Source organism: Bos taurus, chromosome 11 (assembly GCF_002263795.3).
Source record: "Bos taurus isolate L1 Dominette 01449 registration number 42190680 breed Hereford chromosome 11, ARS-UCD2.0, whole genome shotgun sequence".
Taxonomy (NCBI): domain Eukaryota; kingdom Metazoa; phylum Chordata; class Mammalia; order Artiodactyla; family Bovidae; genus Bos; species Bos taurus.
The window spans coordinates 104,263,162-104,284,139 of NC_037338.1; the positions used below are offsets into that span (position 1 = coordinate 104,263,162).

Sequence of the window (20,978 nt, forward strand, 5' to 3'; positions counted from 1 at the left end):
TTCCCGGGCGCCGTTCGGCCCCGCCCCCGGCCCCGCCCCCGGCCCACGTGGTTCCGGCGAAGGTCGGTGCCCAGCTCCGCGCGCCGAGCCATGAGCGAGCTGCCGGCAGACGTGCGCGCCTTTCTGCGCGAGCACCCGAGCCTGCGGCTGGAGCCCGGCGCCTGCAAGGTGGGAGCGGGGCGGGGGTGGGGTGCGGGAACCCCACGGCGGGCCCCGAGACCCCCAGCGCCCGGACCCCGTGACCGCGCCGCGCTCCCGCCCGCAGGTGCGGTGCGCTCTGACCGGCCACGAGCTGCCGTGTCGCCTGCCCGAGCTCCAGGTCTACACCCGCGGCAAGAAGTACCAGCGGCTGGTCCGCGCCTCCCCGGCTTTCGACTACGCCGAGTTTGAGCCGCACATCGTGCCCAGCACCAAGAACCCGTACGTGGCCAGACCGGGGCGGGGCGGCCGGGCACTGCCGGGGAGGCCCGGGGAGGGACAGTTCCTAGTGCTGAGTCTGGCCGGGACTGGGTAGACTCCGGAGCCCCGACCCCTCTGCGCAGAGTGAGCGCTCCTCAGAGATGCGGCCAGTCTGGCAGCGCCCACCCTCCCGTCTGATAGGAGACCTGAGATGCAGGTGGGAGTTCTGGAGCTGTGAGTCACCTGGGACCCCAAGTGAGGCCCCCGTCTCGCTCATGTCTGTATGTGTGTGTGTTCAGTCGCTCAGTCGTGTCCGACTCTTTGCGACCCCGTGAGCTGCAGTGCACCGGGCTTTTCTGTCCTTCACCATCTCCTGGAGTTTGCTCAAATTCATGTCCATGGAATCGGTGATGCTAGCTAACCATCTCATCCTCTGTCATCCCCTTCTCCCCTTGCTCTGAATCTTTCCCAATTTAAGGGTCTTTTCCACTGAGTCGGCTCTTTGCATCAGGTGGCCAAAGTATTGGAACTTCAGCTTCAGCATCAGCCCTTCCAGTGAATATTCAGGGTTGATTTCCTTTAGAAGTGACTGGTTTGATTGTGCTGTAGAAGGGACTCTCAAAGGTCTTCTTGAGCATCACAATTCAAAAGCATCAGTTCCTCCACACTTAGCTTTCTTTATGGTCCAAGTCTCACATTCATACATGACTGCTGGGTGGTAGTGTATTACAGTGGTACCATCTGCATATCTGAAGTTGATATTTCGTTTTCTTTTTGGAAACACGAGGTTTGCCACCCGGGCCTGTGTGCTTCGTAGAGGGTTGGCACACTTGTGGTTTGTCATCTGAGGTTCTGAAAGTGTTCATTTTCCTTCTTTCGTTTAAAGGAGAGCTTTGATTTAGCCGAGAGGGCACGGTTGACAGTAGTAGTCAAGATGAAGGGGGTGGCAGACAGTCCCACTGTCCAGCGCTTTGTGAAGCAGTGGTCCACATGCCTCTCCTGCCGGAGCAGTTTGGGGAGGCTGGCCAGGCTGTCTACACCTGTTTGCTGGGTGGACAGTGAGGCTGTCTGGAGGAGTGGCAGGCTGCAGTTGCTTGGAAGCTTGGAAGAATCCTGATGCCTAAGCCACATGGCAGACCTCCCCCATCATACTCTCTGGTGGTGATTCTAAGACGTGGTCATGGTAGAGAGCTGTGGGTCTAGACCCTGGCTTGTGAACTGTCCCTTAGGCACCAGCTGTTCTGCAAACTCACCCTGAGACACATCAACAAGTCCCCGGAGCACGTGCTGAGGCACACCCAGGGCCAGCGGTACCAGAGGGCGCTGCGGAAGTGTAAGTAGCCTCGGGGGACGTGGGTGTCTGGGTGCTTGTGTGCTCTCCCCAGGCCAGCAGCCCTAGAAGGCAGAAACGGCAGCCCGGTCAGCCTTTGGTGGCCCTTGGTGGGTGCACCAGGCCCAGTCCCAGCACGGTGAGGAGAGGGCGATGGTAGAGGCAGCGCAGGGCGGGCAGCGGACTCCAGAGCGGCGCAGGTGAGGTCAAGTGCTCTGAAGAAGGTGGTGCTGAGCCCAGTGGGCCTGCCTGACACAGGCGGCTCTCTGAGGGTTTCTCTTCAGACAGGACTTGAGGGGCTGTGGGGAGAGTGCTCGGCTTGGCTGGGGGGGGTGGTTCTGTAGGACACTGTGCCACCAGGCAAGGTGGGCTTAGAAAGGCAGGTGGGGACAAGACCACAGAGGGTCTTGGCAGCTTTGGATGGGAGTGCGCTGGAGGCTTAGAGCCGGGACTTTATGGAGCGCACCATCCAGGGAGGGGTCCTAGCTGCTGTGCTCAAGGGGACTTCAGTCTCCGGGTGGCAGGCTGGCGTGGCTTCCTGTGCCTGCTTGGCACTCTCCCAGGCACAGCTTCCTGGAAACTGGCTGGAGCCGATGGAATGGGTGCTCCAGGCCCGTTCGGTCTCCACTGTCCTGTCCCTGGCCTGCACCCCCACGTACCTGGCTGCTCTCCCAGGAGGAGCCGAGCTGAAGGCTCTCCTGACGTTTCCCTGGGGAGGAGGGTGGCAGGGCCTGGCTGAGCCCAGCTGTGTGCCGGAGGACGGTGGGGAGGCGCGAGGGAGCCAGGCAGCTTACCGGTCTGTCTCGCAGATGAGGAGTGTCAGGAGCGGGGCGTGGAGTTCGTGCCGGCCTGCCTCCTGCACAAGAGGAGGAGGAGGGAAGACCAGCAGGACGGTGACGGGCCGCCACGTCCTAGAGAAGCCTTTTGGGAGCCCCCGTCCAGTGATGACGGCGCCGCCCCGAGCGACAGTGACGACAGCATGACAGACCTGTACCCGCGTAAGCGCCGCCCACCCGTCCTTGGGATTCGGTCACAGCTGCCCCCGCGGGTTCCATCCACAAGCAGCTCCCTCCCGCTGCGTGTCCGCCTCTGGTCCTACGCCTGGCTGACCCCTGGGCACAGGTGGTGCACTTGACCTCAGACAGCCCCAACCTCTACCCCTGCAGCAGAGCTGTTCGCCAAGAAGGACCCAGAAGCGACTGGGCCTGGGGATAGTACTGACGACTTTCTGACCGAGGACGAGGATGAGAAGCCGAGGTGCCCCCGAGAGCCGGGCCCTGAAGACAGCAGGGCCCTGGAAGCGGGCCAGGAGCGCGTCCTCAAGCGCAGGAAGGTAGTTCTGGCCCTCGGGCTGCGGGCGCAGCAGCAGCTTCCTATAGCCGTGGGTTTCAGCTTCTTTAGAAAAAAATCAGATACCTTTTTTTTAAAAGCTGAAATTTCAAGCCAGCAGTATACAAGACGCGCTGGCGGGGCTACGCGGTCGGGGCGGGGCTGCTTCCTGGTTTGCGCCTACGCAGAAGGGGCTGCAGGGAGCAGGCTCAGGGCCCGCAGTCTAAGGCAGGGCGGCCAGAGCGCTGCGCAGGAACCTCGAGGAAGGGACTCGATCACAGCCCCCGGAACCTCTGAGACTGGGGCAGGAAAGAAGTTCCGTCAGTGACGTAGCACTGGGCTGGTAGAGGGCGGGGCAGGGCTGTGCGGTTGGGGTCCGAGTGCTGCCTTTTAACTCCGGCCAAGTCGTCACGGAAGCCGCAGGCAGAAAGCTGCCAAGGGGTTCCCACCAAAGCCCCTTCCTCCCTGCAGGCTGGGGTTGGGAGGCAGGCTCACAGCACCCCGGTATTGCGTCCGAATGCTCCCGCTGACGGGAATTCTCCGTTTGTGCCACAGAAGCGGTCCAGCTCCTTGAAAAAGAAGTTCAAAAATCACCACCGCAAACCTAAGAGCTTCAGCTCTTTTAAACAGTCAGGTTGATGAAAGGTCGCTGGGGTAAAAGACATCTTGAGAGAATTCTGAAAGTCTTCGGAAGCTGCCCGCCAGGGTCCCCGCTGATCCAGTTCCCAAGACCTGCTCCACGCACTCCTCGTTTGCTGCCCCTGCCTGCACGGCTAGGGTCTGACCCCACACCCAGGGAGCAGCAGGGACCCCGAAGGAAGACCTCCGTCTGGACGTGGTCTCCGGCGAAGAGCCCTGGCCAGGCCCCACCTGGCTGGAGGACACCAGAGGACCACACTGCATACAACAAATGCCATTATTTATTTTGACGTGTCTCCAAAAATCAAAATGTTTTCAAACACAACTAAGATATAAAATACAGCATGAGATTTATACCTATTTCCCACAGAGAGCAAAAAAAAGTTTGTTTTTTTTTTCAGAAATTCTTTTTGCTAAAACCAATTTAATAGGTCCTTTTCTTCTTACATAAGCGTCTACCCCTGCCCCGAACACTAGCCCACTCAGGGACAGGGGAGGTGGACTGGGGACCACCAGGGGTCAGTCTCAGTTTGTACAAACCAGAAACTGTACCCTGCCAAAAACAGCCACAGAGCAGCTGCGGCCTAGCCAAGTGGGCTGTTCCCTGGGGCCGGGAGGCTGGGGTAACTGGGTGGGGGTGCGCTGAGAGAGACCACCCTGCCTAGACTGAGACAGAGTCAGAACCCCCTTCACGTGGGAGCACCCCAGGGACGGAAGTAGAAAGCCCTCCATCCTTGTAAATACTTGGGGAGTAGGGAAGTGGGCTCCTGGGGGTGGGCTATAAGGAACCTCTGTAGTGGGGGCCTAGGGGTGGGTGGGGGCACATGGGTGGTGCTGGAAAGGTGGCAATGGCTCCCCTCAGGTTAGCTGGGTCCAGACTGTAGGGAAGGTTCTAGCAGCTCCAGTGAGTAAGAGCCAGCCTCCCCCTGCCCTGTGAAGCTGGCCAGGGGCTTGAGTGGGTCGGGGTGGGGGTTGCTCCCCTCACCCTGGCTCAACACGAAGGTCCATGTGGATCTGGGTTCAGGATGGGCCCCAGAAGCCCCAGGAAAGGCCCTTGGGTCAGGCTCGCACCCCTAGCAGATGAATCCAGAGAAGATGGGGCCCGCTCCAAGGCAAGTCTTGTGAGACCTCGGAGGGCCTGGCCCCAGGAGGACCCGGGGCGGCATAGGGGTTGCCGTCACCTCATGGCCTCTGCTACCAGGTGGACGAGTGAAGAACAGCGAGAAGAGCTCACGGCCCCACCCCCAAGAAGAGAAACACAGTATAAGGCAATGTTAGAAAACTTTAAATACAGGATCAAGATCCAATCGGTAAGGCATCACAGATCGTAAAAAGTAACTGGGGCTGCATTCAGCATAGCAAATAGACAATCTGAGCAAGCAGCGGCCTCGTGAGGGCAGGGAGCGAGTGGGCCAGGGGCGCTGGGCAGTGGGCGCCGGCTGCGGCTCTGGGACAGGTCGGCCTGAGGTAACTGGTCTGAGCACCCGCTCCGGTCCAGCCCTGCCTGCAGTGGCGGCTGCTCCCCATCTGGGCATGCGGGCACCAATAAGGCCCACACATGCTGCCAGGCCTGGGTTCCGGCCCCTGCGGGCTCCAGGCGGCCTTTGAGGGCCTCGTCCCCAACTATGAGCCCCTTGCGCTCCCAGGCAGCACCCTGCGGAAACCGCACCGACCCCAGCCACTTCTCTGAGGAACGCCCTGGCCGTAAACCGCAGTTTTGGCTGCTGCTCTAATACTGCCTTATTCTTGGGGTCTGGGGTTTCTCTACACGCTCTCACCGGCCCTATAAGAGGATCACAGCGCAGGGCGGAGCCCACGGGGAAGGCACTGGTGCGGGCCTGAACCAGTGTGATGTTGGGCTGGGCCACCCCAGATCATTGAGTAGTTAGCTAAAAAGGTAAACTTCAAAAAAAAAAAAAGGGAGACTGCTTTGAATGATACACAAATGTATCTGCTCACAGTACAGCTTCAAGGTCCCCCACCCCAAAAAAGAAAAAAAAAAAGTTGGGCTGACAGGCCACAGCCAAGCAAGATGCTCACTCCAACAAGCCAGGCCCTGCCCCGGGGCGGGGGCGCTGGCCTGGGCCGGCCGGCTCCACATAGTCAGGTGCCAGGCTGTGGGTCCTTAGCAGGTTTAGCCATTAACGATCAGGTGTCTGCAAATAAAGTTCTCAAAACATCTGTGCCTTTACCAAGGGAGGGAAGGAAAGAGGGTACAGGAGATGCTGGCAGTTACTCAAATCCACCCTGAACCAGTCCTCGACGGCCGCGGGTCCCAGCCAGGCAGGGAGGACTCCGTTACCATTCTTTCTTCTTCTCGTCCATGGACACACCCCCGGGGCCCAGGGCCACCACCAGGAGCAAGCCTCCGATCACCGACATGGTCTGGAAGAAGTCGTACTTGAGAAAGTCGTGCATGGGCTTATAGACGGGAATGGTCCAGAAGGCATTGAAGTACACGTTGATGGCAAACAGCCAGACGACAAGAGTCAAGGCGGCCAGCTTGGTTTTAAAGCCGATGGCCACCAAAATCATCAGAGCCGTGCCCACGATGTTCTGGAGGATCTGCATAGGTCGAAAGGTATGGAATGAGAATGAACGTGAAGAAGAGACGTGTCCTGTTTGATGTGCCGGCCGGTTCCAGCTGCCCGCGTCCCTGCGGGCCTCGCGCCAGGGTGGAGTAACTCGGGACGGAGAGAGGTCTGCAGTTCACAGGCAGGGTTATTAGCGGGACTCACTCACGGCTGACCCTGGGACCACACTCCCCGGAGCTGCTCAGGACCAACCACTCCCTGCCCCCAGTGCCAAGAGCCCTCCTGGGGACCCTGCCCAGCCAGGGCCCCGGCTCTATGAGCTCCTAGGGCCAAGGATGAAGCCTTCGACTCTGCAGCCCCGACCCCCCGTGTGCAGACAGTGCCCGCTGCAGGCGAGCGTGCCTGGAAGCTGCAGGTGTGCGCGCTGGGAGCCTGCATCCCCAGCTGGAGGGGCCCTGCGGCAAGGCCAGGGCAGCTTCCTGGCCCCAAGAACTCGGCAGTGTCAAGGTCCCATCTGACGGCCCCTCGGCGGTGTGCAGCATGCAGAGGAGGGGGCAGCGCCCTTCCAGAAGGTCGGGACTCAACCGGGGAGACGTACCGAGAAGAAGCTGGCGTCAAAGTGGAGCAGCGTCATGAACATCAGGACCAGCAGGACTCGGCCTCCGAGCTGCATGTACTGCTTGGGGGAGCTCTCACGCATGGTGGGGACGCCCGCGAACATGCTCTTGCCTTCGGATCGGGACTCAGCCAGCAGCAGCAGCAAGCCTCCTCCCAGGGCCAGGTTCCTGCGGGACACACCCCCACAGCAGTCGCTCAGGCCCCCCGGCCCCACCAGTGCCGGGCGGACAGGGCCAGAGGCCCCAGCAGGAAGGGGACCCCGCTGACCCCCATGGACATCTGCACCCATTGCGGGGCCTGCGCCGGGCTCTCCTGCTGACCAGCACTCCCCCTGGACCCGTGAGCCCTCGTGAGACGTGGGGTTCTCACCTGTGTTCTCGGGGTTCGGGGATGGGGAGGAAAAGGCCTCACCAACGTTCGCTACAGAGTCTAAGAAGCATGGTTTTGACCCAGAGAAACTCACTTCCACCAACAGCTACTGACTTTAGAGACACGAAGAGATACACTAGCCACCAAGCAGAAGCTGCCTACCTCATCAGAAACTTCAAGTCCCATAAAATGCTGTAGGCGATCGTCTGAGGGAAGAGGAAAGCAAACTGCAGTCTCAGCGTTTCCAGACAAATTTGTTTCTACAGAATTAACAGCATCAGGCAATTCTTCCAACACACATGAGAAATCTAAATAACCAGACAGACAAAACCCTTTCGGGACATCAACAGCCCCAAACTCAGCAACGGGCTCAGCGTCCCTTGGGGTGGGTGGTGGCCCGGACCTGTCAACAAGCCCTTGCTTCCTCAGAGCTGGGCCCAGATGGTTCTGGAGGACAAACCCAATCCGGGTGAAATGTGAGCTAAACATTTCATGAGTAGCTACGCGTTCTCTGTGAAGTAGAGAATCCTTTGACCTGCTGCCTTGTCACAAGGAACTTGGGGAAGTGGACAACGGTGGAAGCCCGGAGCTCGGCCCCAAGCAGTTCCAGGCAGACACAAGCGGGCTGAAGGGGAGTGGGGCCGAGTCCTCACGGCCTCTGCCCCAGGGGCTCGGCTCTAAGCAAGGAGAGAGGAGGGAGACCACTCACCTGCAGCGCGATGATGCCAAAGAGCCCAAAGCAGGCGTACTGCACGAAGTTCCTGCTCAGCACCAGGATGCAGCCGGCTGCAAGGGGGCTGAGGTCAGGGCTGCAGCCCTGCACTGGCTGCTGGCGCCGCGGCAGCCCAGCCACCCACCCCAAGCCAAAAGCAGCCTCTGGCGGGGATGGCCTCTACCTATCCAAAGCCCTGGTCCAGAACGCGCCCTCCTGGCTAGAGTCGGCGTGTTACAGGAGCTCTGCAGGGAGCTGCAGTCCTGCCCTGTGCCCCGAGGACACGGGACGGTCGCGGGAGCCAGGCCCGAAGCCACGTGGCCGCACCGGTGACCCAGGCCCGCCCTTCTCTGTTTGCCGCTGTCACCCTCCCAGACCCCGGGTTCGGGGTGCCTCGGCTCCTCACTGGCCGCCCCCCAGTGCCCTGCACCTCCTGCTCCGGTCACTGAGCCCAGGGCCGCAAAGCAATGCGGCCAGGACTAAACAGGGCAGCCAGCCGAGGGCCGGGAGGGCCTGCTCCCAGGCCCACCTGGCGCCCTGCTGGGGGGAGCGGGTCGCAGGCCGCTGCCCGGGAGACCCCGCCGCCCGGGAGACCCGCGGGGGCACGGGCGCCACTCACTCAGCTGTCCGAGCAGGTTGAGGAAGACGAAGGAGGAGGCCAGCAGGTAGCCGCAGTTCCAGGTGGTGTCAATGTAGTCCCGCTGCTCGCTCCACTGGAACCACATGCGGATGCCGTCCTCCAGGAACGTGCTGATGAGGCAGAGGCGTGCCACGTGCGGCAGGTACTGCTTCGTGACGCGCAGGAACTGCAGGCCGGGAAAGCCACAGTGAGGGCGGCGGGACGGGGTGGGGGGAGGCCTGTCGCCCGCTCCCAGCACTGCCCAGGGGGCGGGGGCGCGGTCCGGGCACCCTGCCTGGAGGTGAGGGAGACCTCCATCCGGCCCCCGACCTCCTCCTCTGTCGTTTCAGCCGGCGTGTGCGTGTCAACTACTGTCATCGCATGTGCAACTGCTGCACGACAGCACGCCCACCTCAGTCAAGGGCGTGGGAAGCCAGGCTGGCCCATGACAGACTCGGTGGGCCTCGGCGGCGCGCTGGCCCAGGGTCTCTCCACTGCAGAACTGCTGCCCCGGCATGTGCCCAGGGTCCGTCTCGGGGCATCCACGAAGTGAGAACCTGCCTGGCCTCGCTACCCTCGAGCTGCTGGGACAGCCCTGCTCCCACGGTGACAGCCAGCAATGCCTGCAGACACAGCTTCCTCCTGCCCCGTGCCAGCCAGGCCATTTACGATGGCTGACTAAGAAACACACACGCAACTCGAAACCGAGGCGCGAGTGTCATTCGGGTGAACCACACGCACCTTCTCTTACCAAGCGCTCAAAGCGGAGAGACAAAGGGAAAGACGCCCTGTGATACCCGGTAACAGCAGGAACTGGGGAGAAAGATCGGGTGCCCGCCCACGTGACTTGTGTGTCAGCAGCCAGAGTCCGAAGGGCACCCATGAATCTGACCCCTCGAAGGGACACTGAGTGTCACAACCTCTGAGGCTGCCAACCTGCTGCTGAGATAGAAGACGGTGTGCCTGGGAGCGTTTCTTCCGCTTTGGTGTTTTGAAAAGCTGACTGAAAGTCCTAGGCGCTGCTAAAGCCGTCCACCATGGTTAGCAAGCCGCCAGCTGTGTAGACCAACCTTTAGTTGTCTGTTCTGGCTTAGTCAGCACAGAGACGCCTCCCCTCCCCCGGGCTCTGGGCCACAGCAGCCTGGCCTGAGGACAGAGGGGTGACAAGCCAGGTGTCCACCCTCTCCAGGTCCCAGAGCCTGGGCCCCAAGGCGTCACTTCTGCCCGCATCTGCTTGGCCCCTGACCCCCACGGAATCGCACCAGAGTCCCAGTGGGAGAGGGAGATGCGCAGACAGGCGAGCAGGCGGGCCCGGGGCTGAGGCTGACGGCCGGTGCTTTCACCCTGGCTCTGACCCCGATGGCCACGCGCTGTGGACAAGCTGCGTGAATGCTCTGGTGGGGGCGGGGGTCTCTACTATCCTACAAAGTGAGGACCACTGGGTTAACAGTCGTGAAGATTCTTTCCAACTTTAATAAGCAGAGGAAAAAAGAGGACAATGGACCTTGTCTTTAAAAGGAAAAAAAAAAAAGAGATCCCAAATACACCTACATGAACTCTGGAGTCCACGTAGGGTAGAAGCACTTCAGATCAGGAGCTGTGGGAACAGCGGAGGCCACACACCCGCCCGTTTCTGCCTCAGGGCCTGAATCAAAACACCCAGCAACGGGGTAATCACCCAGCCTGGTAGGCCCAGCCACCAGCCAAGGAGCCCTGGCAACAACACAGGCCTCAGCAGAGTGTTGAAACCTGGGGAAAGCCATATGAGGCTGGCACAGCCTGCCGGGAGGGCAGTGTGGACTGTGAATCCCAGGCGGGGGCCGACTCGCCTCCACTGGCCCCTAAACCTCAAGACGGAGGCGGTGTTTAAAGCCTCCATGACACGTCTGCGCTCTTAATTTGAGTGTCTGGGTCATGGGGATTAGAGAGCGGCGGAGAGAAGTTCTCTTTGGACAGGTAATTCACTCCTTCCTCAGAGTGCAGACATGCCAAGACAGACATCTCTGAGTTAGAAAACACTGCAAAAATTCAGGTATCTGTGCTCTCAACTAAGCACATCTCAGTGATAAAGAATCCACCTGCCAATGCAGGAGACGTGGGTTCAATTCCTGGGTTAGAAAGATCCCCTGGAGAAGGAAATGACAACCCACCCACCCCAGTATTCTTGCCTGGGAAATCCCATGGTCAGAGGAGCCCGGTGGGCTACAGCCATGGGGTCGCAAACAGCTGGACGTGACTTAGCAGCTAAACAACGGCGTGGGCTAGGTTTGGGGCTGTTTTATGTCAGGCCGATCCAGGGCCTCTCTGAGACCAGCCACCCTCTAGTGAGCACCTGTTTGGACTGAACACGGAGGAAGGCAGCCGGGGGGACAGAGTGAGAGCAGACCCGATGTGCGCCTCGCCTGCACACACTATGCTCTCGGCGCCCGGTCCCTGGGCCCACGCTGTGCTGCTGCAGACAGCGTCCCCCTGGCACGGCCGAGGAGCCCCTGAAGCAGGCCCCCAGAGGCCACCCGGCCGGTGCTCACGCTAAGCTGGCCTCCTGCACACACCATGGGCCCCGAGGGCAGGGGCTGACTGTGGCCCACGCACCCAGTGGTCACGGGCAGTGCACGCTGTGCCCAGACAGAGGATCACGATGGGAAGGCCGGAAGGAGATGCTGAGTGGGCAGGGCCTGCAGGGCAAGGGACAGGGTCTGTCACCCTCTGGGGGGCAGGCCTTTCACAGGAATCTTACGGTCCAGCGTGACATATGGGTCCTAAGCAAGACCCCATCTGAGGACTCACCTACAGAGCTAAGGTTTCCATACACGGGGCTGTGGTTTCCGAGCAGCAGGGATTGAAGCAGCAGTTGTACCCAACCTGGGACGTGGCTCTGGGACACGGCCATCACGTCACACAGCCATCTGCAGCTCCCACAGAACACAGGGAAACCCACTCTCTCTGGGTGTTCAGGACAAAAGGGACTTGAGGAAAGCAGGCTGCAACTCTTGGTTTATGAGAACTTGCAGGCAGAGGCAGGTCAGGCTTTCGTGCACCCTGAGAACTGGGGCTGCCCTTCTCCAGGGCCACTCCGAGCCTGCACACCCCAGAAGATTAGAGCCTGTGGCCAGTGACCTCCGGCCAATCAGGCTGAGTCAGGGCTGGTACCTGAGCCCGGTGACTCACAGGGGCGCATCCACCAGGGCCCCCAGACCCCCAGTGAGTCTCCCTGAGTGCTCTGTAAGGCCACGCAGCGCCTGGATGTCCAGGAAGAGGTGTCGATCAGCCCTGGGCTGGAGAGATGGCCTGGCTTCCCTACTGAAGCCAGTGGGACACAGCGCCACTGAGACAGGAGCAGTGCCAGGCTGCTCATGGCCTTCCGGGATAAGCCCCGCTGCCCCTGCCCCCAAGCCCGCGCCTCCACCCCGCTCCCCAAGAGGTAGGGAGGCAGGGTGCCTTCTCAGAACCTCCTGTCTGAGGTCAGAGCAGAGGACAGCAGTGAGTCAGCCGGCTCCTCTCTGCCCTCTCCCCGCTCCTTTTTGGTGTAAGGCCGGAAGCCCTTGTGGGGGAGGGATGACAAAGGAACAGGCGGAGAACACAGAGAAGCCACCCAGCGCTGTCCCAAACCCTACCCACACCAGTGGCTCCACGCGGGGTTAAGGCACAGCCCCGAGACCTGGGGGCTACGGAGGCCCGGCTCAGTGTCCCACCAGAGCCATGCCCTGCTCCCCAGCACTTGACCCGAGGCCAAAGGGAGCTCCTGGAGGTGTGAGCTCCCAGGACTGGCTCTGTCCTGCCAGGGGACAGGTGGAAATACCAAAGGCCACACGGAAAGCAAGGCCTCATGCGGCTTATCTGTCACCTTGGTGACACAGCCCATTAAGTGCTAACACTCCTATTTACTGGGGCAAATGTGCTTAGGAGTCATAGCCTGCAGCCTGGCCCTGAGTCTCAGCTGCAGGGGACGGGCGTCATTTTGGATTGCTGAGTTCATTAGTCTCTGGCCCCTTCAGACCCAGGCTCAGATGGCTTCCGAATGCCAGCTTCCACAGACAGCTCTCTCAGCACTTTCTCCAGCAGGAGGACGCTGTCCCTGCCACCCAGGGCAAGGAGCCTGATGCCAAAGAGGCAGCTGAGCCTGCTGGCCGCAGGGCGCCAGACCACTCACCCGCACTAGTGTCTCTGCAGGCCCGGAGGAAGGTCGCAGCTCGCCGACTCAGCGTGGTGGGCCACCACATGCCGCGCAAGGCCACACAGACCTCCCTCTCTGCATCTGGATGCAAGTGCTGTGGCCCAAGCTCCCGGGACCCTCGAGCAACACAAGCAGTGTGCACGGATGGCCTGGCCCTATGCCGGAGCATCGAAGATTCCAGATTACCGTCATAGCTCTCAGGGGACACATGGCCCTTCTGAGACCCTGCTGACTTCTGGCTGACCTTCTGTCCCTCATTTTTGCTTTTGTTTTCTGAAAATGAGGTTGGAAAAGCCACGCATGTCATGTTTATATTTATTGGTCACATCAGTGACTGTCATGACACTTCCCCAATCCCTGCAAGTGAGATCATTTTCATCTTAAAAGCCCAGACTCTCTGCACCTTTACTGTTGGCAGCTGTTTTAACACTACGTGGATCGATGTCAAAAAACAAAAGCACCAGCCCAGCCTGGCCAGATTCTGTCCACAGGAAGCCATCACTTTTGCTCTGCACCCCGTCACCTGTCCATGCCTTTCTCTCACACCAGGCCAGGTGGCAGAAGCAGCTCCTGCCCCACCCTCCTACGGAAGGGCACGGAGGTGTCTGTGGACAGCTGTCACCACCAAGGTGGGCTCTGGCCCTCAAAAACTGACTGAAGGAACCTGCCCTGACCCGTAGATGTGACCTTGTTTTTCCAGATCTTAGGCAGTGTGCTCTCTTACAGAAAAACAGCAGGCCTGAGAAGCGTGTTGCCTGTGGGCTTTGCCTGGGGCTGTGGCCCCAGGAGCCTCAGCAGTGAAACCAGTACAGGTTGATCCTGTGTGCCCCTCGAGGGCCTTTCCAGTTCCAAGATTCTGCTTCTTTCATTTAAAGCAAACAAAATGCATGGAGAAAAAAAAAAAGAAAGGATTACGTAAAGATAGTCTTTTTTTTTTTTTGGCAGGAGGAGGGTTTATCATTTGATAGTTGGCAGCGACTTGAGTGGAGACATTTTATCTAGATTCAGTTATGAAATTCACTTGCAAAACTGGGGTTTTTCCGGGCTGCAGAGAGTGTACGAGGCTCTCACAGCTACCATGGCTGAATCGAGCTGTCTTCTTAGATAGCGGCTACTTGGGGAAACAAAACTGGGTCACTAAAATCATGTCAGCGAAAGCCGACAATGTCGGCTGGCTTGGTTTTTGAGCGCTTTCTATACAAATTGTTTTTGCAAGGGATACAATTTTTAGATTGTAAACAAAATCGTGACCTGAGGGAAAAACATTTCTTCAAGTTGACGGTTTTAGCCCCACAGTTTTATACCATAAGCAGCTCACAGGAAAGTGGGGCTGGGAGAACCCAATGGGGAGGCCACGCTAGAGAGATCTCATCCGTCAGGGGAGCAACAGGAAACCTTGCTCACCAATAACCGATTAGAAAACAGCTCGCTTAACTACTGTTTAAACCTCTCTCTCTCTCACACACACCTTCCAGAGAGCCCAGCCTTGGAGTATGATGAATTATAACCACCCCCATAAAAACAGAAACCTAAAGCTCACTACTTTTAACTCGGACAAAGCCACACACCCATTAAGTAAACCAAAGAGAGCATGGTGGCTGGGCCAGCCGCAGCTCCTCCTATAGTCTGTAGACATAACGGGACACTTTCAGAAGCAGAAGGCACACGTCTGAAGAATCACCACCATGGTCTCCGGGCCACGCTTGGTCGAAGGAGACGGCGGGAGAGCTCTGTCCCCTTGGCAGGACCTGGTTCAGTCCGTCTAGTTTCTGAACACCTTTAGCAGTGACTCAGTGGCCTGTTTCAAGGGCCGCTTCCCTGTTGCTAGGAATGCCACCTGGACACTCCTGGACTCCCGAACAGGAAGGTAGGCGTCCCCCTCCCCCCAGCTGTATGTACAGACAGATATCCATTCATTTCATCGCGGGGCAGAGTCCAGACAGGGAAGGAAGATGGAAGGGAAGGGTCAAAGGGACCCCGTGACCCAAGACGTCTGGGACAGAGCAAAGAATCAGTGCCGTGGCTTTCTGCAGCGGGGATGCCTACCAGGGCGCCCCCCTTTCCACCCGGAGGACCCCCTCAGGCCTCGGTCTGACCAACCCCCCTGTTCAGGACCCGCCCCCTAAGAGTGCCCAGTGGAAGGACAAGCGTGCAGAGACCACCCAGCGGTGCAGAAAGGCGAGGACGCTCCCCAAACATCCCCCATCCCACCCCGGGGCCTCAGACCCCTTCTCGGGAGGCGGGGAGACAGCCGCTGGCGCCCCTCGGCGTCTAGAACGAGCCGGGCCGGATCAGGAAGGGAGGACAGGCCCACAGAGCCGGGCGCCCGAAGCCCGGGCCCGGGGAACACACCCAGGGCGCCCCGGCGCGCAGACGGCGCAAGGGCGGGCTGGGCCCCCGAGGCCGAGTTTGGGGGTGCCCCGGCCCGGGCAGGCGGCGAGGCCGGGAGGCAGGGCCCGGCTGGGGGAGGGGGGGCGATCCCGGCGAGGGCATCGGGAGGGGCCCGGCCAGGCCTCGGGGCGGCCCGGGGGCCGGGGGCCGGCTCCGCGGGGCACGGGCGGGGCCCCGGAGACACCCAGGCCGGGGGCCCGACAGGAGGGCCGGTGGGGGGGGCGCCCCGGGCGGACGGGCCCGCAGGCCGCACCTGGTCGGCGAAGTCCTCGGCCGTGCCCATCAGGTCGTTCTGGCCCATGGCGGCGGCGGGAGGCTCGGCTCGCTCGCTCGCTCGCTCGCTCGCTCGCTCGCTCCCTCGGCGCTCGGCCCGTCGGCGCCCGCGCCCGCTGCGGCCTCCACAGGAAGTACCCAGCGGCCGGCCTCGCTCCGCGTCCGCGGCTCCAGCGGCTGCCACGTAGGCCAAGCCTTAAAGGGGCCGCGCCGCGGGGCCCGCCCCGGCCGCGCCTTAAAGGGGCCGCGCGCGGCCCACCGCACCCAGGCCCCGCCCTCCCCGCCGCGTTCAGGCCCCGCCCTCCCCGCGCGAGGCCCCGCCCCTGAGGGCCGGCCGGCTGAAAGGACGCAGCAGCCAGCGCGGTTCAGGCAGAGAGGGCCCGGGTCGGCAAACGAGCGCCCGGGGGCTGATGGGAGCCCCCCGGGTGGGGGATGGGCGCACACCGGACGCAGACCACACTGCGCATGCTCAGTCCGGGGTCCGACTGCGGCTCGGGCCAGAGGTGCACCCCAGTGCCCCGCGGAGGGACAGGGAGGCCGAGTCTTTCCCTGAAGACCCCATGGAAAAGTACCAGGTGCCGAGCGGTCCCCTGGCGAATAGGCGGGGACGACGAGGGGCCGATGGTCAGGCCCGAGCCCAGGACCCGGCCATGTGGCCATTACCCCCAGCTCCTACCGGTTTAACGGTCACAGTCCCTGTGGCCCCCAGGGCTTCCCTGGTGGCTCAGCTGGTCAAGAATCCGCCCCGCAATGCGAGGGACCCCAGCTCGATCGGTGGGTGGGGAAGATCCCCTGGAGGAGGGCACGGCAATCCACTCCAGTATTCTTGGCTGGAGAATCCCATGGACAGAGGAGCCTGGTGGGCTACCGTCCACGGGGGCTGCAAAGTGCTGGACACGACTGAGCAACTAAGCACAGCACACCTGAAAAGCCGCCCTGCTTCCACGTCTGACCCCAGGGAGGCAAGGCGCCCATGTTAGCCAGTGTTTGCCTCTAGCTCATAGGGGACCTCCTGGGTGTCCCTTGCCCCTCTACACTGGGTTTCCCCCTCTCTAAAATGACGGATGAAATTAAAGCCTCTCCAGTCTGAATATCAATTCAGTTCAGTCGCTCAGTCGTGTCTAACTCTTTGCAACCCCATGAATCGCAGCACGCCAGGCCTCCCTGTCCATCACCAACTGCCAGAGTTCACCCAGACTCACGTCCATCGAGTCAGTGATGCCATCCAGCCATCTCATCCTCTGTCGTCCCCTTCTCCTCCTGCCCCCAATCCCTCCCAGCATCAGAGTCTTTTTCCAATGAGTCAACTCTTTGCAGGAGGTGGCCAAAGTACTGGAGTTTCAGCTTTAGCATCATTCCTTCCAAAGAAATCCCAGGGCTGATCTTCAGAATGGACTTGGTTGGATCTCCTTGCAGTCTTGGTTGGATCTCCTTGCAGTCCAAGGGACTCTCAAGAGTCTTCTCCAACACCACAGTTCAAAAGCATCAATGCTTCGGCACTCAGCCTTCTTCACAGTCCAACTCTCACATCCATACATGACCACAGGAAAAACCATAGCCTTGACTAGACGAACTTTTGTTGGCAAAGTAGTGTCTCTGCTTTTGAATATGCTATCTAGGTTGGTCATAACTTTCCTTCCAAGGAGTAAGCGTCTTTTAATTTCATGGCTGTGATCACCATCTGCAGTAATTTTGGAGCCCAGAAAAATAAAGTCTGACACTGTTTCCACTGTTTCCCCATCTATTTCCCATGAAGTGATGGGACCGGATGCCATGATCTTCGTTTTCTGAATGTTGAGCTTTAAACCAACTTTTTCGCTCTCCACTTTCACTTTCATCAAGAGGCCTTTTAGTTCCTCTTCACCTTCTGCCATAAGGGTGGTGTCATCTGCATATCTGAGGTTATTGATATTTCTCCCGGCAATCTTGATTCCAGCTTGTGTTTCTTCCAGTCCAGCGTTTCTCATGATGTACTCTGCATAGAAATTAAATAAGCAGGGTAACAATATACAGCCTTGACACACTCCTTTTCCTATTTGGAACCAGTCTGTTGTTCCATGTCCAGTTCTAACTGTTGCTTCCTGACCTGCATATAGGTTTCTCAAGAGGCAGGTCAGGTGGTCTGATATTCCCATCTCTTTCAGAATTTTCCACAGTTTATTGTGATCCACACAGTCAAAAGCTTTGGCATAGTCAATAAAGCAGAAATAGATGTTTTTCTGGAACTCTCTTGCTTTTTCCATGCTAGAAAACAACCTCATCCTTTTTTCCCCACAGGTCCATGTGCTTCAGCTCCTGCAAACCCTAGAACATTCAGAATTCAACATCTGCAGCCCTCAGGCTCCTAAGACACCCCATCAGTAGTCCCTAGCTGGGGGAGACTGGGCCTTTTTCAGGGCTTGTGAAAATGTTTAGGGCCTAAAAAATTCACAAAAGGAAAGTTGGAAAATAAAGAGAAATGAATGTTTCAGTTCAGTTCAGTCGCTCAGTTGTGTCCAACTCTTTGCAACCCCATGGACTGCAGCCTGCCAGGCCTGCCTGTCCATCACCCACTCCTGGAGCTTGTTCAGACTCATGTCCATCGAGTCGGTGATGCCATCCAAACAATTCATCCTCTGTCGTCCCCTTCTCCTCCTGCCTTCAATCTTTCCCAGCATCAGGTCAGTTCTTCATATCAGGTGCCCAAAGTATACGAGCTTCAGCTTCAGCATCAGTCCTTCCAATAAATATTCAGGACTGATTTCCTTTAGGATTGACTGGTTGGATCAGCTTGCAGTCCAAGGGACTCTCAAGAGTCTTCTCCAGCACCACAGTTCAAAAGCATCAATTCCGTGCTCAGCTTTCTTTATGGTCCAACTCTCACATCCATACATGACCACTGGAAAAATCATATCTTTGACTAGATGGGTGATTCCCTGTAGCTCAGCTGGTAAAGAATCTTCCTGCAACGGCATGGGACCCCAGTTCGATTCCTGGGTCGGGAAGATCTGCTGGAGAAGCAATGGGCTACCCATTCCAGTGTTCTTGGGCTTCCCTGGTGGCTCAGCTGGTGAAGAAGCCACCTGGAATTCAGGAGATCTGGGTTTGATCCCTGGGTTGGGAAGATTGCCTGGAGAAGGGAAAGGCCCCCCACTCCAGTGTTCTGGCCTGGAGAATTCCATGGACGGTATAGTCCATTGGATTGCAAAGAGTCAGACATGACTGAGCCACTTTCACTTTGACTAGATGGACCTTTGTTGGCAAAGTAATGTCTCTGCTTTTTAATATGCTGCCTAGGTTTGTCATAGTTTTTCTTCCAAGGAGCAAGTGTCTTTTAATTTCATGGCTGCAGTCACCATCTGCAGTGATATTGGAGCCCCCCAAAATAAAGTCTCTCACTGTTTCTATTGTTTCCCCATCTGTTTGCCATGAACTGATGGGATGGATGCCATAATCTTAGTTTTCTGAATGTTGAATTTTAAACCAGTTTTTTCACTCTCCTCTTTCACTTTCATCAGGAGGCTCTTTAGTTCCTCTTTGCTTTCTGCCATAAGGGTGGTGTCATCTGCATATCTGAGGTTGTTGATATTTCTCCTGGCAAACTTGATTCCAGCTTGTGCTTCTTCCAGCCCAGCATTTCACATGAAGTACTCTGCGTAGAAGTTAAATAAGCAGGGTGACAATATGCAGCCTTGACGTACTCCTTTCTCAATTTGGTTCTAGTTCATTGTTCCAATCCGGTTCTAACCATTGCTTCTCGACCTGCACACAGGTTTCTCAGGAGGCAGGTCAGGTGGTCTGGTATTCCCGTCTCTTGAGTAATTTTTCAGTTTGTTTTGATCCACACAGTTAAAGGCTTTAGTGTAGTCAATGAAACAGAAGTATATGTTTTTCTGGAATTCTCTGGCTTTTTCGGTGATCTGACGAATGTTAGCAATTTGATCTCTGGTTCCTCTGCCTTTTCTAAATCCAGCTTGAACATCTGAAAGTTCTCAGTTCACATACTGTCAAAGCCTAGCTTGGAGAATTTTGAACATCACTTTGCTAGCATGTGAGATAAGTGCAATTGTGTGGTAGTCTGAACATTCTTTGGCATTACCTGTCTTTGGGATTGGAACGAGAACTGACCTTTTCCAGTCCTGTGGCCACTGCTGAGTTTTCCAAATTTGTTGGCATATTGAGTGCAGCACTTTCACAGCATCATGTTTTAGGATTTGAAATAGCTCAGCTGGAATTCTATCACCTCTACTAGCTTTGTTTGTAGTGATGCTACCTAAGGCCCACTTGACTTTGCATTCCAGCATGTCTGGCTCTAGGTGAGTGATCGCACCATCATGGTTATCTGGGTCATGAAGATCTTTTTTCTTTAGTTCTTCTGTGTATTCTTGTCTCCTTAATATCTTCTGCTTCTGTTAGGTCCACACTGTTTCTGTCCTATATTGTGCCCACCTTTGCATGAAATGTCCCCTCAGTATCTCTCACTTTCTTGAAGAGATTTCCAGTCTTTCCCATTCTATTGTTTTCCTTTATTTCCTCGTATTTATCAGTTGGGAAGGCTTTCTTCCCCCTCCTTACTAGTCTTTGGAACTCTGCATTCTGATGGCTGTATCTTTCCTTTTCTCCTTTCCCTTTTGCTTCTCTTCTTTTCGCAGCTATTTGTAAAGCCTCCTCAGACAGCCATTTGAATGTTTCAGTTCAGTTCAGTTCAGTTCAGTCGCTCAGTCGTGTCCGACTCTTTGCGACCCCATGAATCACAGCACGCCAGGCCTCCCTGTCCATCACCAACTCCCAGAGTTCACTCAAACTCATGTCCATCGAGTCAGTGATGCCATCCAGCCATCTCATCCTCTGTCGTCCCCTTCTCCTCCTGCCCCCAATCCCTCCCAGCATCAAAGTCTTTGCCAATGAGTCAACTCTTTGCAGGAGGTGGCCAAAGTATTGGAGTTTCAGCTTTAGCATCATTCCTTCCAAAGAACACCCAGGGCTGATCTCCTTCAGAATGGACTGGTTGGATCTCCTTGCAGTCCAAGGGACTCTCAAGAGTCTTCTCCAACACCACAGTTCAAAAGCATCAATTCTTCGGTGCTCAGCCTTCTTCACAGTCCAACTCTCACATCCATACATGACCACAGGAAAAACCATAGCCTTGACTAGACAGACCTTTGTTGGCAAAGTAATGTCTCTGCTTTTGAATATGCTATCTAGGTTGGTCATAACTTTCCTTCCAAGGAGTAAGCGTCTTTTAATTTCATGGCTGCAGTCACCATCTGCAGTGATTTTGGAGCCCAGAAAAATAAAGTCTGACACTGTTTCCACTGTTTCCCCATCTATTTCCCATGAAGTGATAGGACTGGATGCCATGATCTTCGTTTTCTGAATGTTGAGCTTTAAGCCAACTTTTTCACTCTCCTCTTTCACTTTCATCAAGAGGCTCTTTAGTTCTTCACTTTCTGCCATAAGGGTGGTGTCATCTGCATATCTGAGGTTACTGATATTTCTCCCGGCAATCTTGATTCCAGCTTGTGCTTCTTCCAGTCCAGTGTTTCTCATGATGTGCTCTGCATATAAGTTAAATAAGCAGGGTAACAATATACAGCCTTGACGTACTCCTT

The 20,978-nt window shown here is 57.4% G+C and overlaps 3 protein-coding genes across 8 annotated transcripts in view; 2 read left to right on the forward strand and 1 right to left on the reverse strand.

Moving 5' to 3' along the window:
- The first annotated feature begins 68 nt into the window (after positions 1–68).
- SURF2 (surfeit 2) lies at positions 69–4,057 on the forward strand. The gene is made up of 6 exons (XM_002691621.7): positions 69–168; positions 266–420; positions 1,629–1,732; positions 2,539–2,727; positions 2,896–3,062; positions 3,614–4,057. Exons 1-6 carry the CDS (start codon positions 91–93, stop codon positions 3,695–3,697), a joined length of 777 nt encoding a protein of 258 aa, XP_002691667.2. The 5' UTR covers positions 69–90; the 3' UTR covers positions 3,698–4,057.
- Positions 3,961–15,585, reverse strand: SURF4 (surfeit 4). Of its 3 annotated transcripts, none has more exon segments than NM_001102509.1 (6): positions 3,961–6,262; positions 6,830–7,016; positions 7,381–7,424; positions 7,928–8,004; positions 8,550–8,736; positions 15,368–15,585. In NM_001102509.1, coding segments are annotated over 6 exon segments (810 nt in total). In that variant the 5' UTR covers positions 15,416–15,585; the 3' UTR covers positions 3,961–5,995.
- STKLD1 (serine/threonine kinase like domain containing 1) overlaps positions 12,036–20,978 on the forward strand; it is a 28,086-nt gene continuing 19,143 nt past the window's right edge. For 2 of the 4 annotated variants that reach the window (XM_059891898.1, XM_059891899.1), the window contains exon 1: positions 15,721–15,962. In XM_059891898.1, the coding sequence (XP_059747881.1) occupies positions 15,798–15,962 (165 nt within the window). In that variant the 5' untranslated portion in view covers positions 15,721–15,797. Of the gene's footprint in view, positions 14,591–15,720; positions 15,963–20,978 lie in introns of those variants that run through there. The other 2 variants (XM_059891900.1, XM_024999652.2) reach the window with 2 other exon arrangements.

Bases quoted from the DNA above. Each gene is read 5' to 3' on its own strand.
- SURF2 (XM_002691621.7), top strand. From the start codon at position 91: ATGAGCGAGCTGCCGGCAGACGTGCGCGCCTTTCTGCGCGAGCACCCG. The intron at 169-265 runs GTGGGAGCGGGG...TCCCGCCCGCAG, and splicing joins TGGAGCCCGGCGCCTGCAAG to GTGCGGTGCGCTCTGACCGG. The intron at 2,728-2,895 runs GTAAGCGCCGCC...CTACCCCTGCAG, and splicing joins CATGACAGACCTGTACCCGC to CAGAGCTGTTCGCCAAGAAG.
- SURF4 (XM_005213281.5), bottom strand. From the start codon at position 15,415: ATGGGCCAGAACGACCTGATGGGCACGGCCGAGGACTTCGCCGACCAG. The intron at 8,737-15,367 runs GTGCGGCCTGCG...CCCGGCCTGCAG, and splicing joins CCGAGGACTTCGCCGACCAG to TTCCTGCGCGTCACGAAGCA. The intron at 8,005-8,549 runs GTGAGTGGCGCC...GCCCCCTTGCAG, and splicing joins CAACCTGCTCGGACAGCTGA to CCGGCTGCATCCTGGTGCTG.